Consider the following 16,255-nt stretch of genomic DNA (forward strand, 5'->3'; position numbering starts at 1 on the left):
AGATTTCAGTCACGAACAATTCACGAAGGAAAGAACTTTTAAGCTTAAAGGCTTGATTGATATGGATGTACAAGGCTCCGCTCATTCGCATTTGTAGGAATGACAATTATACAGATATCTGTGCATGAAAATATCGATACAAATGGGGGTAAGACTCTACTTATCGTACACGGCGAAGATGTTGTCACGAAGGCACCTCTATAGTGACAGTCGGATTTCCAGATGGTGGTTTGAAGAAGGGGATAGTACGAAGACTATCAGGAGCCGGGCCTTCGGCCTCCAATCTCTTCCTTGCGCGCTCCGTCTGCATTGTAAGCAATGAGTATTAGTTTAGAAAACAGCCATGCAGCTAACTTACAATGCCAGAACTAGCCATTCCGCGCTCCAGACCTTCCAGAAGGGTACATGCCTTGCACAGTTCGTTACTGGACATGTAACCGCATCTCTTGCATGTTTCTGGGAACGATAAGAAGTCAATGAAAGTGCGAATGTCAGAAGAGACCACCAACGTTGTAATTTTTGCGTTGCCTTGACTTCCTCGCTCACCTCGAATGCCTCCCCAGAATGGATGATATCTATGATAGCGCTCGGCCGGGCTGCTTCAAGGCCTTTCAGGAAGGTCCGTGCATGACCCCGGTAGGCATCGGGTGAATAAATGCATTCTGTCGAAAAGTAGTCCAGTTTTTTGAAATAAGCATACCTAAAGACGGCTTTACATGGGAATGAAAATGTGGTTGTTGAGGTACATACATGACGATTTCTTTCTCGTAGGTATACTTGAAAGGTTTTGAGCGTCGTATAGTGTCTTCTCCTTGCGTACATATCAAGGTACACCGTCCGAGCCGCGCGATATCTCCTCGCATTACTGCGACGACGCATCAGCATATCCGTCCAACACAAAACGAAAGGATCCTTCCTCACTGTTCATGAGGACCGTCTCCGCGATATCATCTGCATTATGGCCCGTAACGATGTGGTCGACGTTAAGCATAGCAGCGCCCCGGTCCAGCGCCTGCCTCCGGAAAACACCACAAAAAGTGCAGTTGTTCTTCCGGCCGACCTCTGCTACGATGGCGTCCATAGTCCACCCATAGAGCTCGTCGTAAGACAGGATCTTGAGGGGCATATCATACTGCTCCTGGTTCCGTTTCACTGTCTGAAGCAGCGGCTTAGAATATTTTCCCCGCCAAGGTGAAGACACACCTCGAGTGAGTCATCCCGATAGCCTGTTATCCCTTCGTCGATTGACAGGAGAAATAGATTGAGGCCGTAATTGTATCGTTCGTTGAGTGTCTTCATGACATATGCCAGGACGGTAGAGTCTACGCCAATGAGCGTCACAACGCACAGTGAGCCAAGGAACTGCACCTTTCCCTCCAGACGCCCCAATCGCAACCCGATCTCCAGGCTGAAACAGCTTCGATTCAGTTATCGTATTGTGCACCTCCGTCTCGAAAACATAGAAAAAACATTCTTTGCAGATCTGCTGCCCAGTCTTGGGACGCTTGAGTATCGCCCGCGACTTTTTGCACAGTGCACAAGTCTTCGGCATGACCGTCAAAAGCAAGGGGAATCGGGAAGTATATCCGTCCAGGTTGTCACATTTTACCGTAATATATATGACTCCAGCTATAAAATAACACAGTATGCTACAGCGAAATTGAACAAACAGAACCAGGAAAACAAAATGAAATAGCAATGTACATGATATCTCACGCAGACGGTGTTGCCTCTCGATGTGTCTCCTCCTGTCGACAGCAGGACTGCCATGCAAACCACAACATCGATCCTAGTTGAAGTACATCCTCCTTCCACTGTTTATTGTGGTTCTGTTCACGGAACTCACGAGTCAACTGCTCACATCGATTGATGTTCTCCGGGCTCACATAATCGATTGCCACCTTGACACAGTCCGCCAAGTTGCAGACCTATGAAAAACCCCATGAGTAAAAAAAGCATCATGCTTACATTGACGGAGGGGAAGTTCACCTGGTGGGCACACCCAGCTGGGATGACGATGGCCTCTCCTGGTCGTTGATACACTCGGTAACTCTCTACGTGATATTGCCGCCAGAGCTCCCGACGCAAATCCTCCGTGAGATAGAACTGTTGGCTGTGGATTGGGTCCTGACCATTGAATCCAAACTTCTGTTTCAGGAACTGCCGTATCGCGTCGTTGTCCTCGCGCCGGTATAGATCCCAGGCAGCACAACCAGGACTACCATCAGGCGCGGAACATGAATAGGTCATGATATTCAACGCGTCCGCCATATCCATATGCAACCGTGTTGAGCCTTTGCTGCCTTCTTGCTGATTTGACGCCATCGCATTGTACATCTTGGGTCCTGAGAGAAGGATTAAAACAGCACACGACAGAAAGAACTGAAGACATACCCAAGTCAGGCGAAACCGTGTTCGACGGAAAATGCGACGAAATATTCATCACCCCATCCCGTCGTACATAATTGGGCATAGGAACTGCCCGGCAGAAGTCCTCGTAGAGCTCCGGGAACACAGACTGAAAATCTGAAGACGGTGGCCAATCTTTCAGCTTCCAACATTCATTTCTACCTTCGTACCGACCGAATTCTCCAAAATATTGCCCGACAGTGACTCGTTTAAGGACGTCAGTCTGACATTCCACAATCAGACACCCTTCGTCTCCGTGTTGTTGGATGAAATACTCCGGAGACCAGGATATCTTCAGCTTGTCTAGCAAGTCCTCAATCAAGAGTGGCTGACCGTTCGTCAGATGTACATGAAAGACATTAGCCGTGACCTCTTCATGCTTCAAGCGCTGAATCGGATGAAAAGGGACCAGGTCTGGTATATTGGTGGGGTTGTAATCATTCGGATACAATTGCGGTTCAGGGACAACAGGGATAAGTACCGACTTGGGTATGAGTGCGTGTGAGAGATCTTGGTCTTGATGATGCGAATAATTAGTGGGATATTTGATTGTTTGCAGGGTTGGCGATTGAACTTCAGACGATGTTCGGACTGCGCTTTTGTCTGTGTTGGAACCCGAGGCACATGCAGGCATCTCGGATGCATCACAGCCATTTGACTCTCTGTCTGCCTCCATATTGACAAGTTCCATCGCAACAATGGCGTCCTCCAATTCCTCCTTGCGAAACCGTGTTACTCGGAGGAAATCCTTGGCCTGGTGTTCGTGGCGCTTATTGCAGGCGAGAAAGAATGGATTTCGGTTCGAGTGTTGCTCCCGCCGCTGTTGCTGCTCTATGATCTCCACATGAGTAGCTTCAGGAAGGTTCATTGTGAGATCCTCAATTTGAGCAAAGCAATCGGCGCAGGCCTCGCGTCCGCATACCCGGCACATCCACGTATTGCAGAAGAGAGACGTCATGCAAGTATCTAATCGACTTGATTTAGTATACGGACCATGGTCTCGCTTTGAGATAACACACCACATGTTGCCCTAACTTCGCTTTCCCGAGTTCGATAGACGGTCTCCTTCCGAATGATGTGCTCGTTTTCTTGCTTAAGAATGGGTAACAATGCCCGAGCAGTAGTCCGCTAGAATTCAATGAGCACTTCGAAATACTTCAGAATCCTGATACCAACCTTTGTGATTCGTATATACTCGTCCGAAAGTGGGATATTCCATTCCGTAGGATACTTTATGGTGGGCATCGCACCGGGAGGTATTGTGACGAAGCTCACACCCATGACATTGCCTTTCTCATCCTTGAGAAAGTATCGAACACCCTGGAATCGACAAGTATCTCCAGCCCAGCGGCGGGTACATGAAACACAGCGAGAAAACTCCTCAGTCCTGTATCGAGTTGACATGCACCGGGCTAGCTGCAATTCTGGAATAACATGGCCACTAGTCTGGTTTGTCGGATCTTCGACAAGATACATATGCCCAGCGGCTGTATATATGGTGAGGGACATTAGTGAGACAGGTTCTCACGAGAACGGACATACCATCAACAGCCCTCTCTTTTCCTTTCCCGTTCGATTGATACGAAAGAGAGGAAGCAAGTTGGACTATGAAAGTTAATTATAAATTAGAGCGCCGAGCAAATACATGGGCGGACTAACTGTTCTGAGCGGTCATTTGAGCCGCTTCACTGCGTTTTTTAGCATTGTATCCGCGTTTCGATGGGTCTGCAGATGGTGAGATAATGATATGACCAACACAACAGATTCTTTACGCACGAGGACCGGGTTCTGAAGTGCGCTGTTTCTTCTGTTTTTTGGGCCTGAGAGAGTCGTCCGAATGGGGAGACGTCCGTTTTCCGTTGGACGTAGAGGGCTCGTACTGGGCATCAACTTGATAAGAGGATTGATGGGACATGTCATATCCTTGTTGATAGTACAAATCCGAATGCTGCTGTTCGGGCACGGATCGTTTAGTCGCCTGGCGAAGAGAGGGCCTGGCGCAATTCTGATATGCCTCGTATGAGTTAGAATCGGGATAAGTGGGTGGGCGGCGGCTGGCAGAAGTTACATCTGCGGAAGGCTCCGGTTCGCGGTATTCTGGCTGCTGATATGCAACGGTATCTGAGTTGCGAGTAAGCACCGAAAGCGTGCCTTTCATAAGGTGGCAACTAACTTTGTGCGGGAAAATCGCTCGTCAGCGCTGTACAACAGAGTTCAGTTCAATATTCAGGAAAAATACGACAAAACAGACGTGTCCGCTCGGCAGAGTACAATGTATACTGCTCGCTGCCACCATTCTGGCCGCCGGTGCTCCATGGGTTCGGCGTATATGCGCCTTCTTCGCTCATTCTTGCCGATCGTATGGTACGTGGGGCGTGAATGGCAAAGCGGTCATCACCATTCATCGTGGGTTGAGGATATTGCTGTGATGGAGCAATCGATTCGTTTGCTTTTCTGCTGTCGACAGAAGATGGAGAGCCCCACTCTCCTCTGGGAGAGTTGTACGGGGCGGGTACGTGTCCAAAGTAAACCTGTTGAATGTGTGGGTGACGCGACCCGACCGGTGGATAGTGGTGTTGCAGATCAGTTGCGGGGTAAGCAGAGGCGCCTTCATGCGGGGGATTCAGTAGTTGTCGGATATCGGTCTTTCGATGGGGATCCTGGATAGCGATTTCTATTGCCTCCATGGTAGGCAACGAAAGAAATGTAGGGTATACGGGCAGCGCCCACGAAGAAATAAGGCAAGGCAAAATACGAGTTCAACATGAAATTCCGTTCCTCCAGAAATCGGACGCGGAGGTAGTCGGAGCTTAAAAGATGCCGTCATGCCGCACTCTATCGTACAAAAAGTCCAATGTTTCTTTTTTGAGACTATCACACTTTTAATGTTTCTCTCCCCATTAAGGAAACGCCTCTGGTATTCACTGTTGGAGGATGCCGGCCACAGAAGCACAGTTCTTTCCCACTAGTCTCGTATGGTACAGAAATTTCTATAGTAGTCTCAATGTGGGAAATTTCTCTCTTCATTTGGCCGGAAGTATTTATCTGATAGATCGGTTCCTAGATAATAGATTTCCACAGAAGTTTTTTCCACTCTCCCTCCCCTGGCTAGACCTTGCACTGGAGTATTGACCCTTCAGGCATGCTTTTAGCGCAGGCTCGCGGGTAGCGACAGGGTTGATGTGACGCTCTGTGAGAACCGCTTGAGCATTTCGACCCAGTCTGCTTCCACAGAAGTCTTCGAAGCCCTGGCAGACGCCATTCGAAGTCTTCGAGCGCAGTTTCTGTGACTTTGCACATTGGCAGCGAATTTGGCGCCACACGTGCAACCCCATCGCACCCCTCACACCCCATGCTTGAACGATATCTCTGTGTATGAATATGCGCTAAGTGATACAGAAAACACGGAAAAGTCCCCATATGAAAGAAAAACCAATGATAAAACCACAAACCCCAAGATTGCCCTCTTGCGTTATATCGTCGAAAACCAAAAAGACCACTACATCGATTAAGGAATGGTCAAGGACGTGTCGGAACCAGACCAGACGTGAGAAAAAAAAAAGTCACGAATACTTGCGAATGTACTCGGCAACCTTCAGATAAATGGGACAGATGAACGGCAATCCCACCCATACCATAAGCCCAAAAGTTGCCCAAAGTTGTCATCGAGGAGACGAATGCGGAAAGCCGCGTTTTGTTCCTCCTTCACAGGAGGGTCACTCTTTCCAGAGTGTGAGATCCCTAATGAACCATTGCCTTTTTACAACCCTACCTATCAGCGACTGATGTCAAAGGCACCCAAAACAGAAAACATACTATGGATTCCACCGGAACTACCGTTCACAGAACCGTCCACAAGCGGGGGTCTACAAATTGTTAATTGTTGACATTGAGGTGAAGCCGCGACTGTATTAGCATAACAGAAACGAAGGGTCGGATTACGACTAACCGTTCACGGCATTGCTATCGCTCCCGTTAGGAGGCTGGTGACTAGACAACAGTGGAGAAGAATCTGCGCCAGAGATGAATGCTTCTACTCCAGAATGATGATGGAACGTTGTTGAGGAAGGCCCGGTAGCAGAGGTTATAGAGCTGCTCAAGGCCGAAGGAACATCTGACATCGGCTGGGTGGGGGGTGGTGGAGGATGGGGGGCCGTCGATACTCTTCTGGCGGAAGGTTGACCCGGCGAGGGTGTCCTTCGATGTTCAGGTACGGCCAACCGTTCTGCTACTGATCGAGCTTGCTCCGCCTGAGAGCTGCGAAAATCAGGCTCAGCCCATCGTTGCAATGCTTTGATTGAGCCCCATTCGATGACCTTGTTGTTCAGCCAAACTGTGGTGACCGGCTTTACTAAGAAGTCGTTACAACCGGCAGCTAACGCATCTACACGATCCCGTTCCATCGAACCGGCGGTAAGTGCGACAATGATAACACTGGAAGGATACGGCGTTGTCGCGGGAGTTTCTGTTGGTGTTTGGGCTAGCGGTGTCATATCGTCGCCACTGGGACCATGTAAACAACCATGGATGGCCCTCCATTTTTCTTCTCTGCGGATCTGTTTAGTTGCCTGGATGCCATCCATGATGGGCATTTGTATATCCATCTAGCGCGAAAGGATTAAGCAAATGAGTTTTAAGAACACCGAACAGACAAACCAATATAAGATGAAATTCCCCTGTACGCCATTTCTCAACCGCCGCCTGACCGTCAGATACAGCATCATATTTGACCTTCATCTTTTTAAGATTCCTGGCAATGAACCGCTGGTTTATGGGATTATCTAGACAAAAGATACATCACAAAAAGTGCGAAGACGATCGATAAATGCAAGGTACCATCGACAATGAGAACCTTGATGGGCGGTACAACATTGTTGTCAGGCGGTATCGTCGCAGCTGGTGGCATGCTGTCCAAAGAACGGCTGATGCTGTATTTTCGTGGAGGACGAAATGTCGGAGATCCGGGTGATTTACGAGAGCTGACTACTGGTAAGGCAGATAGTTGCTCTGGGGTCGCCTGTAAAATATTCAAGGACGTTACTTCAGGAAGCGTTTGACCAACTTCCAGCTTGGAAAACAAAGACAACCTCGAAGCCGCATTCGGAGTTGACGGTTTCGAACCTTTGGGACTGAAATAGAGGCCCTCGGATTCACCATTAGACCGTTCAATGACGACGCCACCCGAATATGTCGTCCCACACCTGACAACAGGAAAGTATTCGCCAGTCGACCTAACCAATGGCGAAGAGGAAATGTCCTTCGAGGACCTTATTGATCGCTCAGAATTTGACCGTGATCCAGATGGCCTGGTTGGCCCGGGCAGCGAAGCACTAGGCAAAGGAGTGTGAACCAAAGGACCGTTCGCCACAGCTACACCAGGCGTATTTGGTGATGTTGCTATCGGCGTGAAAGAGGGGTCCACAACAGGCTTGGTGATGACGGTGTGCAAAGCTGTTAAGAAACGGCGAGGACCTGCGGGTTTGGGCACCACGATAATCTCAGGAACGGGTGAGAAGGGGGAAAGGGTGGACTGAATCAGCTCTCGAACTAGTTTAAAATTTCCAAGGCTGGTGAAGTGTACTATTACCACCGGAGATGAGGAGATCGAGCCAGTGACGTTATGGCCACGGGTTATAGGGTTGGATGATGCGGGTCGACGATGGGATAGGGAAGGGCGCTTTGGGGGATTCAAAGGATACTGCTCATCTCGAAAAACCAGAAGTCGCGACTTGAGAACCTCAACGTCATCATCTATGAATATGAAAGAAAGTGGAGAGGATAGACCGTTCGGTGTCAACGAGTCAGCAGCTGCGCTCGGCGAAGCCTCCGCACCACCGTCCGCGGCATGGCTGACGTCCATCCCCCATTCAGTCAAATAACTCGTTAAGTAGTGAGCAAAGTAACCTTTAACGTTCGCATATAGGATGGCTTTTTTCGCTCTGAGTGTCTCGGCGAAGGCAGACAACTGCGCCAGGGTTGGTTCACCAGAGGGAAGAGGGCGGTCAGCCAGACCATGAACGACAATGGAAGCAGGGTCGGGAGCGGGCGGCGAACTCTGCCAAGCTTTGAACGAGAATTCCCAAGCCCAGTCTTCCGAACTCGAAAGTGGAACCGTTTGATTAGGAAGGGTCCGATTGGGAATGGTCCGATTGAAGGACGCTCCGACTTTGCTCAACAGTCGTTCGAGAAGGGTCGTTGAGAAATCAGGGGATGGTCGAGGGGTTACGGCACTATCACCGTGTAATGGATCCAGGGGAGCAAATTTGTGCATGATGCTTATCTTGCATCGCAATGGGCCGTCCGAATCCTCGGGTGTCGTAAGGACATCGACGGAGTATCGTGGATCGACAGTCGGAGGCTTGGTAACACCTGAGACAACATACAGCCCTAGCTCAACAGTGTCGCCAGCCTTCCCTGTGGCCAAGACCTGGCGAACGATCTAACGATAAGGTTAGCAAAGGTAGAAACTGTAGTAAGAGGATTGCCGTACGTGAGTTAGAACGTAGGAAAGGCCACTCTCGTTTCCTTTCACGTATACGTGCTTGAAACCCACGTCTCCATGAAAAATGACTAGTTCCGTTCCTACCTGTGCCGCCGCACCTCCTAGAGCATCACCGACACTTTGCAACAGCTCTCCTACATCAAACGTAGTCTCGCTGCCCAAAGTCAGAAATGGGAGAACATCTCCGGCACCCCGAAGATTCGATGTCTGAGAAAAGATGCTCGCCATATTCGCTGAGATGAAATTCAGGTTCCGCATAGCAGTGAACATGGAAGAGAGAGATGGTGTTGGAACTGCGACAGAACAGCTTGAAAACTGCTCTTTGGATGGGTCTAACACCTGCGACGGCGAAATTTGAAGCATTGTCTGAATGACTGTCTGCACCATATCTGCTAGCTCCAATGATAATTCTTGAAAATGAGCGAGTTCTGGTGGCAAAGTATTTGCTCGCAACGGTTGTGGCGATCCAGGCACGGTACGATGGGGATGCTGGAGATCCCCAAGCTGCGACGGCGACGGCATGGTCAGAGCGTGCAGCAGACGAGGTTGGGCCGACGACAAGTTCAAAACCGATGTGGACTTTGAAAACGGACGATGAGGGAGAGTCGACAGGTCCTCGGTGACGTCCAGTTTCTCAACCTGCTCTTTCTCCCATCCATATTCTTCATCCAACTGGGAGGTCCGCCCGGGAATAGGGATGGGACTGTCGGGGCCATTGAAGTCAAAGTCGGCTGGTAAGATGGGTAAGTCCGAGATGCTTGCATCCTGGATGAGGGTCGGTCCATTGCCGTTGACGCGAAATGCAGCTAACCCGTTCGCGGACATGGCCAGTGCGACGGTGGCCTGCGCCGACGACGAGGCTACGGAAGAAAGATTGCAATGGTAATGGTGGTACGAAGGAAGGAGATCAGCCGCCTTGTATAGGGTACCGGCAGACGGCGATGGCAGGCGACGGTGGTAATGAGTAGAATGTGGGCCAAGACCAGCCCTACCGCCAGGGACTTACCATTTCGGTCGTAAGCACGAGTTTCTAAGGCGCCTAAATGGCAATTCTACCAGTTTAGCTTCACCAAACACAGAAGTGAGAAAGGCTGTTTGATTTCAATCATCAACAAGTACAAATTAATAGAACAGACTGCGACAACAAGAAACCGTATTGTTTTTATCCTTCCAGGACCATATAATCAATAACTAAATCTAATACGATAATTCCACATCGCCCTACAATAAAAGCTATCACGAATCGATCCAAGGACGATAAACGATCACGTACCTCTGCAACCAGATCCATGTCATGATAGCTGACCCTCTTGCCAGCTGCGGCTCGGGGGTCCTCTTTCGCATCAGGAGGTGGTGGTGGTGGTGGCCCAGTCGCTGGCGCAGCACCACCCCTCCCTACCCTTCGAACGTTACCACTGCTAAGGGCAGTATCCAATGCAGACATAGGTTTAGGCGGGAGACCGGCACCAGCTGGAATGACAGATCCCTCCGTGGTCATTAGATTGCTCCCAATACGGTCACTAAGCCGACGTCCAGTAGAGTCATCACGGCGCTGCGGCGGAAAAGGGTACATTCCAGGTGCAGGATAGAATAAGTCTGGTCCACCTCCCCAATTTCCAGGGGGAGGCCCTTGATAGTACTGATTACCGCCACCATGTAAAGGGCCCTGTATGCCGAACGCCTGCGGAGGTGCCATCTGGTTAGTATGACCCATCTGGATCGGTGGGTGGGAAAAGGGCTGGATATGGTAAGGATCCAGGATGAAGTTGTTGAAGTAGGGCACCTATCGAGCAGAGGTAGTCATGAATTTGAGCGCCAACGGAAATGACAGCACCACTTACATCCTCGACTTCCTTAATTGATTCTGGATGCTTATTGGCAATGTGTTTCTCAACAAAAGGCGTAGCCTTGAATAACTTTAGGCACATCCTGCACCGAAACTTGCCTTCATCTTCTTGCTTGATGAAGGGATCGACGGCCCGGGCCAACACCCTACAACGTCTCAGGAGAATTTTCATCAGAGCGGACTACAACTTACTCGTCGTAGTTCTTTCCGCCATATTCACGAAGGTCGACACCATCCCGGTTAATGAGAAGTGCGATTTTGGAATCCAACCAGTCCAACCAGCGCTCGTCTAAAAATGGACAACTATTTTTAAAAACTATACTTTGCAAGGCAGATACGGCCGTGCTCACCATTACGCTTCCATCGGTCGTCTTTCTTGGTCTTCGCCTTTTTCTCATCTTGTCCGACTTTACCAAATGACTCATCCTCTTGCATCTTAGATTCCTTCTCTGCTTTTTCCGCTTCTACTGCCTTCACCATCTCCTCAAAATGCCCGCTTGATAAAGGCTTCCTTACGTGCTTGACACACTTACGATGCAATGCCTCAAGATGATCGCTAACAATGCAACAGTAGTAGCAAGTGTGGAATGCTGCTCGGAGATACTCAATATAAAGATCCAACGAAACTTGGGTCTGACGGACAAAGTTGAGCGCATAGAGTTATGACTACGGAATTTCACCTACCTTCTCTGCAGCCCAAAGCACCTCGTCATTTGAATCAATGACATTTTGCTCACGTATATCGGACATGATTTTTTCAATGCGCCGCTCAACTGCATCACTACCTCTTTCCATGGGCTCGTCTTCGTCATCATCCGTAGGATCTTGAGCTGCATCCCCTGCACCCGCTTGATCTTGGGTTGCTGAGTCACCGTCAACTTTCAAAGTATCCTCGAGCTTAATCTTCATGTGGCGTAGCTTATAAGCTTCCTCCTCCAGAATGGTAGCCAAGGTTTTTGCGTTATTAAGGTCCTTTTCAAGTCTATCAGGTCTGCTAGCGATTTCGGGTGCATATCGAACACGATTCATAAACGGCCGCATGTTGTGCGTAACATGTAACTTGAAACCTTCGATCTATGAGGAATACATACAGTAAGAACGCGTCTCAAAGCTGCTCAACTGAAACATACCTTTCTCTCCGACAGTTCATTCATGGCTAAGATCATATCGGCATCTTCATGGAAACGAACCCAGCCAGCACGATAATAGTTGCGTTTCTGCATAGGATCACCCAAGGCAAGATAGACAAAACCTGGAATTTTACGACAAGCCTATACGGACACGTCAGATCATTCTAAAGCGTTTGAAGTCAGAATAGCTTATACTTCTTCAAGTTTAATGCGTCCAATATCCGGTGGAATAGTCCGTATCATGATCTGGTTGCCCTCAGGAGCTACGGCAATCTCTTCACCACGATCCCAGTCTCGCTTGTTCGATCGCTTGTTGTCAGATCTGTCATTGAAAGCGAGATCGATGTCCAGGACAGGGTCAAAGTCAACATCGGCATTGAACTGCAATTCGTTGTCGCCGTCAACCTTGCTCTCAGATGCACTATTTGAATCCTTGGGTTCTCCGTTGGCCGGGACATCCTTCACCGGTGACTTGGGCTCATTCTCATTGAGATCAGGGTCGAACTTTCCCGATTCCAATTCATGTAAGAATGTCACAAGACGACCTCGCCAGCCCTCTTTCCTAATCCTGGCACGCAGCTTCTGATACGCAGGAGACGGGTCATACTTCTCAGCAAACCATGGCGAATTCCTGTGGTGTTCGAACATCGTCTTCAACTAGAGAAGGGAGTATTTAGATACGGTACACAAGAGAGGAATCAGGCTACAAGACTAACTTGATTTGACGCAAAATCCTTTTTATATTGTTCCCAATGACTTTTGATGCCGTTTCGAGGTTTCGAACCATCACCGGCTTCTTGCTCAGCAGCTTTGTCGGCGTTGTCTTCGTCGATGGCCTTTTGGGGGAAAAAGAACCGAAACCAGTCAGCATATTGCTTTAACGATGCCGGATAATCAAAGGTATGAGGATCCGGAGGGGCTCGTCTGGCCGCGTGGCCGCGTCTCGGGGGAGAGTGCCCACGAAAGTAAGGATCTGTGGAAGGCAAAATCAAAGTTAAAAAAAAAAAAAAGAAGAAATAAGAAAGTTGGATCAAACCATAGTCATCGCCGTATCTAGGACGAGGGTCATATCTGTCCCGTTCGTACGGAGACATAGATCGTCGCCGTTTCCTGCTGCCTGTTGCAAAGGTTGAGTAAGAATAAAGGGTGAATAAGCGAGCACTAACTTCCGTCCGGCGGTGGACTGCGACCCCTTCCGCGACGACCATAGTCGTACGATCCGACCCTATTGAACCCCAACACTTGATCCCTCTCGTCGGCGTTCCAAATGTCTAGGTCGTCCAACCGCTGCTGTTCGGTCTGGTAGTCGCTGCGACCCGGCGAACGGGAACGAGAACGACGGGGCGGAGGAGGGTACGAAGAAGGCCAGGACATCTTTCAAAGGAAAAGAACTGAGAGAGAAACAGAGACGAGAAGACGGCTGATCAGAGCCTGCGACGAAGAGAGGTCGAGCATAGTGAAGCACAGACCTCTTGGGATCACGTTCACAAGGTGGCAAGGCTGGCGTCACTCTTGAGCTCAACCGTGCTGAACCGCGCTCACTTGTGTCCGCAATGGAGCCTACGACGACGAATCGTTCAATCCCTTTACACATTTTAAATCGGAGTTTAAAATAAGGGTCTGTGCGCAGAAATTAGTTATTTATTTAATTCATAAGGGAGTCGGCAATGGGCGATCCACATCCATCCAGGAAACCAAGATAAATCAAAATATACTATCTAATACCTTGTCCATATCTTCTGATTTTTCACTCAGTTTCGTCTTTTTCCGCTGTTCAGTCGAACCCTCTGCAGTTCGTTTGCGAGGTCTCTCCTTCAACTGCAGCTCTTCCCCCTTTTCCCTCTTCTTTTCCGCACGTTTGTTTAAGACACGGGCAAGCTCTACATTCTTCAAGTAATCCTGCTGCTCTGCCCGAGACTGAGACAACTCTACGCGCAGTTTTGCTGTATGCAGCGCAGCTTCGTGAGCTAATACAGAACTTAGGCGAGTCGAACAATAAACGCTGGTACAAGAGACATACCGACTTGCTCCGTGAGCATGTTCCATTTGAATTTAGGCAAGTACTTCATCGTCCAGATGTCATCTCTCCACCTCGTACCCTTCTTGCCTCCAATAGTCTGGGCATTGAGCATTTCAGCGACACTACGGGCGACCTTTTTATCCTTAAATTCAACCCATCCTTCCGTGTAATGTGGCTTCTTGGTAGATGTGTATTTCCGTCGCAAGTAAGCCCTCCTGGGATCTGTTGCAGGTCAGCTAGTGTTGACGTTGAGAAGAAACGACGGACCTTCTTGTTGGAGGTAAACACGACCTACTTCACCGTAGGCACTCATAAGATGTCTGACTTTCGTTGGCCGCATTCCAGGGGGTATACGAGATATATAGATAACCCCAGCACGGTCCTGCGCCGCCTTGAAAGCAGCTAGAGCCTCCGGGGTCAATGGCTTGACCACTTTTGGTCCAGAAAGACCATCCGGATCCATGCCCTCTTCGAGATCTTGATTACCATCGGCACCTTCCTCGTTCTCATCGTCAGAGGTCCCTTCCTCCTGCAATGCTTCTCTCTCTCGTTCAGGGTCTGAGTTGGACCCAGAGGCCAGAGGGATCCAGCTAGTAGTCGCAGCTATGGTTGTATGAGCCATTTCTATCCAATACGTAGGACACGTCCAACAAGGCTTGTAAGATGACAGACGTAAAACAGACTGAGAGGGGAGCTTGAATTTGAAATTCGGTTGTTGACAGAAATTTCGTAATATACAACACTATACTACTTAACAGCGGTAAGAGAGGCAGCCAAATTTCCCACACCCCATATGTCACAGTAAATATACCACCTTCGCTGTATCCAACTCCTGACTCCCAATTTTTATATCCAGCCCACCAATCTTCATCTCCGTAAATCTATCATATTCTACCTGGCAGAACAAATCTTCAGCTTTCGCCGCAGATCCTATACTTTCCAATACCACGGACTTGAGGCGGTACTGGCGCGCCGTCCACCTGTTACAAATCATTTCTGTGAGACCCTTTCCAAACGGACGGTCGGTAGAAGGATGCGAAACTCGCATGGTCAATTCCTTCAGGCGAGGAAGAAGGACCATATCACCCTGCCCGTTCCTCTCCGCCATATGCGATATGAATTCGTTTTGAATCGGGCGATGATAGAAATCGAGTGTCAACGTCGCAAGATCAGGGATTGACTCAAGAAGGGGATAGATCCTGAGTGTAAACAGTTTGTCAGTAACTGTGAGATGTTGGAGGGGTGATTGAGATCCTGTCAACAAAACCCGCAGGTGGTCAGGGGCGTTTGGGTGGAATCCGTATATGCGGTCTGATTCAACACGCATGACGAATGTATCCAGACTTGGTAGCTCCAAACCTGTCAGGAAACGAAGGTCGTCACTTTCAGATACTGAAAGCTCTCGGAGGGATGTTTGCCTGATCTTCTGGAGGGCAGAGATTGAAGGTCCGAATGTAGCGGCGCGAAAGGCATGGAGGGAGGACATGGTAGGCGCGTTCTGGAGAACATGGACATAGTCGTCTTCGGAGGTAGGTAAAGTGCCGCCACTTTCTCGGTCGTCGGTGAATGATATTATCTGAGCCCAAGGTAAAGGCGTACTCGCTCCATGGACACCTGAGAAAGTCACCTCCTTCAGGTGAGGTGCGATTGTGAAGACTTTCGTCAAAGACAGCGGAGCCGGACCCAGATTGTTCAACAAAAGTCGAGACAACACTGGTATTCGCCCACGAAAAGAGAAATTATCAACGAAGTCGCCCGGAATCATGAAGCTGATGTCTTTCCAGCGATAAGAATGACTCTCCAACAAATAGAAGAGAATTCTGCCTATCTGCGAAGTCTCTGGGAGGTGAAATGTAACATTCAAGTCGTGGTGACCAGACCGGACGAGTGCGTTTTTGAGCATTGCGAAGGGGCTGTTGTTGGTCTGAGCATGTTTGTCCGAGTCACCAGAGCTGACAATCATGTCAGACCACAGGTGCGGAAACGACAGTGCCGCTGCCCTCCAAGCTCTGCACACCCGAGAAAAGACCCACAGGCCGGAGAATGAGTCCAGGACTGCATAGGGTGTCTCGTATTCGAATATTTCGGCGAGCAACTCCGGAGGTAGAATGACTGTCATATCCTACGCGATCTGAATTATCAGTACTTACACTGTCAGAAAGAAGTGAACCCTACTTACCGAAGAGAGAGATGATCCTGTGGATTGAATAGAGTCTATACAAGGAGGTCAGTGAGTCAAATACAGATAGATGGTAGATAACGATTCTCTATGTCTCGCAAGCGACGTGGTGGTAGTAGACTGAGGTTGTCCGGCCCGTACCCTCCCGAACCCGGATCCCGCGATCAAA

At 49.3% G+C, this 16,255-nt stretch overlaps 7 protein-coding genes across 7 annotated transcripts; all 7 read right to left on the reverse strand.

Annotated features, from left to right (window-relative positions):
* Window positions 1–42: 42 nt before the first annotated feature.
* BT62DRAFT_932317 (uncharacterized protein) lies at window positions 43–1,575 on the reverse strand. The gene is made up of 7 exons (XM_043186334.1): window positions 1,369–1,575; window positions 1,204–1,322; window positions 922–1,156; window positions 751–865; window positions 510–700; window positions 359–456; window positions 43–304 (listed from the first exon to the last, which is right to left on the reverse strand). The coding sequence occupies exons 1-7, from the start codon at window positions 1,550–1,552 to the stop codon at window positions 185–187; spliced, it is 1,062 nt and encodes a 353-aa protein (XP_043039469.1). The 5' UTR covers window positions 1,553–1,575; the 3' UTR covers window positions 43–184.
* Window positions 1,468–4,714, reverse strand: BT62DRAFT_145634 (uncharacterized protein). Its single transcript, XM_043179842.1, has 9 exons — window positions 4,661–4,714; window positions 4,186–4,609; window positions 4,069–4,134; window positions 3,952–4,014; window positions 3,586–3,896; window positions 3,429–3,537; window positions 2,395–3,375; window positions 1,990–2,345; window positions 1,468–1,928 (listed from the first exon to the last, which is right to left on the reverse strand). Exons 2-9 carry the CDS (start codon window positions 4,565–4,567, stop codon window positions 1,713–1,715), a joined length of 2,484 nt encoding a protein of 827 aa, XP_043039470.1. The 5' UTR covers window positions 4,568–4,609; window positions 4,661–4,714; the 3' UTR covers window positions 1,468–1,712.
* A 1,830-nt stretch (window positions 4,715–6,544) lies between these two features.
* On the reverse strand, window positions 6,545–7,446 carry BT62DRAFT_145825 (CheY-like protein). The gene is made up of 4 exons (XM_043179844.1): window positions 7,246–7,446; window positions 7,066–7,190; window positions 6,726–7,013; window positions 6,545–6,666 (listed from the first exon to the last, which is right to left on the reverse strand). Exons 1-4 carry the CDS (start codon window positions 7,313–7,315, stop codon window positions 6,616–6,618), a joined length of 534 nt encoding a protein of 177 aa, XP_043039471.1. The 5' UTR covers window positions 7,316–7,446; the 3' UTR covers window positions 6,545–6,615.
* Window positions 7,447–7,979: 533 nt separating this feature from the next.
* On the reverse strand, window positions 7,980–10,148 carry BT62DRAFT_145702 (uncharacterized protein). The gene is made up of 3 exons (XM_043179843.1): window positions 8,900–10,148; window positions 8,314–8,848; window positions 7,980–8,258 (listed from the first exon to the last, which is right to left on the reverse strand). Exons 1-3 carry the CDS (start codon window positions 9,734–9,736, stop codon window positions 8,203–8,205), a joined length of 1,428 nt encoding a protein of 475 aa, XP_043039472.1. The 5' UTR covers window positions 9,737–10,148; the 3' UTR covers window positions 7,980–8,202.
* BT62DRAFT_932319 (uncharacterized protein) lies at window positions 9,993–13,447 on the reverse strand. Its single transcript, XM_043186335.1, has 11 exons — window positions 13,054–13,447; window positions 12,924–13,004; window positions 12,604–12,860; window positions 12,083–12,544; window positions 11,888–12,028; window positions 11,442–11,831; window positions 11,108–11,390; window positions 10,950–11,046; window positions 10,753–10,903; window positions 10,185–10,694; window positions 9,993–10,132 (listed from the first exon to the last, which is right to left on the reverse strand). Exons 1-11 carry the CDS (start codon window positions 13,259–13,261, stop codon window positions 10,109–10,111), a joined length of 2,604 nt encoding a protein of 867 aa, XP_043039473.1. The 5' UTR covers window positions 13,262–13,447; the 3' UTR covers window positions 9,993–10,108.
* A 64-nt stretch (window positions 13,448–13,511) lies between these two features.
* BT62DRAFT_949914 (uncharacterized protein) lies at window positions 13,512–14,613 on the reverse strand. Its single transcript, XM_043188126.1, has 3 exons — window positions 14,175–14,613; window positions 13,908–14,129; window positions 13,512–13,854 (listed from the first exon to the last, which is right to left on the reverse strand). Exons 1-3 carry the CDS (start codon window positions 14,527–14,529, stop codon window positions 13,592–13,594), a joined length of 840 nt encoding a protein of 279 aa, XP_043039474.1. The 5' UTR covers window positions 14,530–14,613; the 3' UTR covers window positions 13,512–13,591.
* Window positions 14,614–14,781: 168 nt separating this feature from the next.
* On the reverse strand, window positions 14,782–16,222 carry BT62DRAFT_987163 (uncharacterized protein). The gene is made up of 3 exons (XM_043190050.1): window positions 16,087–16,222; window positions 14,950–16,029; window positions 14,782–14,887 (listed from the first exon to the last, which is right to left on the reverse strand). The coding sequence occupies exons 2-3, from the start codon at window positions 16,024–16,026 to the stop codon at window positions 14,819–14,821; spliced, it is 1,146 nt and encodes a 381-aa protein (XP_043039475.1). The 5' UTR covers window positions 16,027–16,029; window positions 16,087–16,222; the 3' UTR covers window positions 14,782–14,818.
* Between the last annotated feature and the right edge of the window lie 33 nt (window positions 16,223–16,255).

The sequence above is a fragment of the Guyanagaster necrorhizus genome, assembly GCF_019112545.1.
Source record: "Guyanagaster necrorhizus MCA 3950 unplaced genomic scaffold BT62scaffold_13, whole genome shotgun sequence".
NCBI lineage: Eukaryota > Fungi > Basidiomycota > Agaricomycetes > Agaricales > Physalacriaceae > Guyanagaster > Guyanagaster necrorhizus.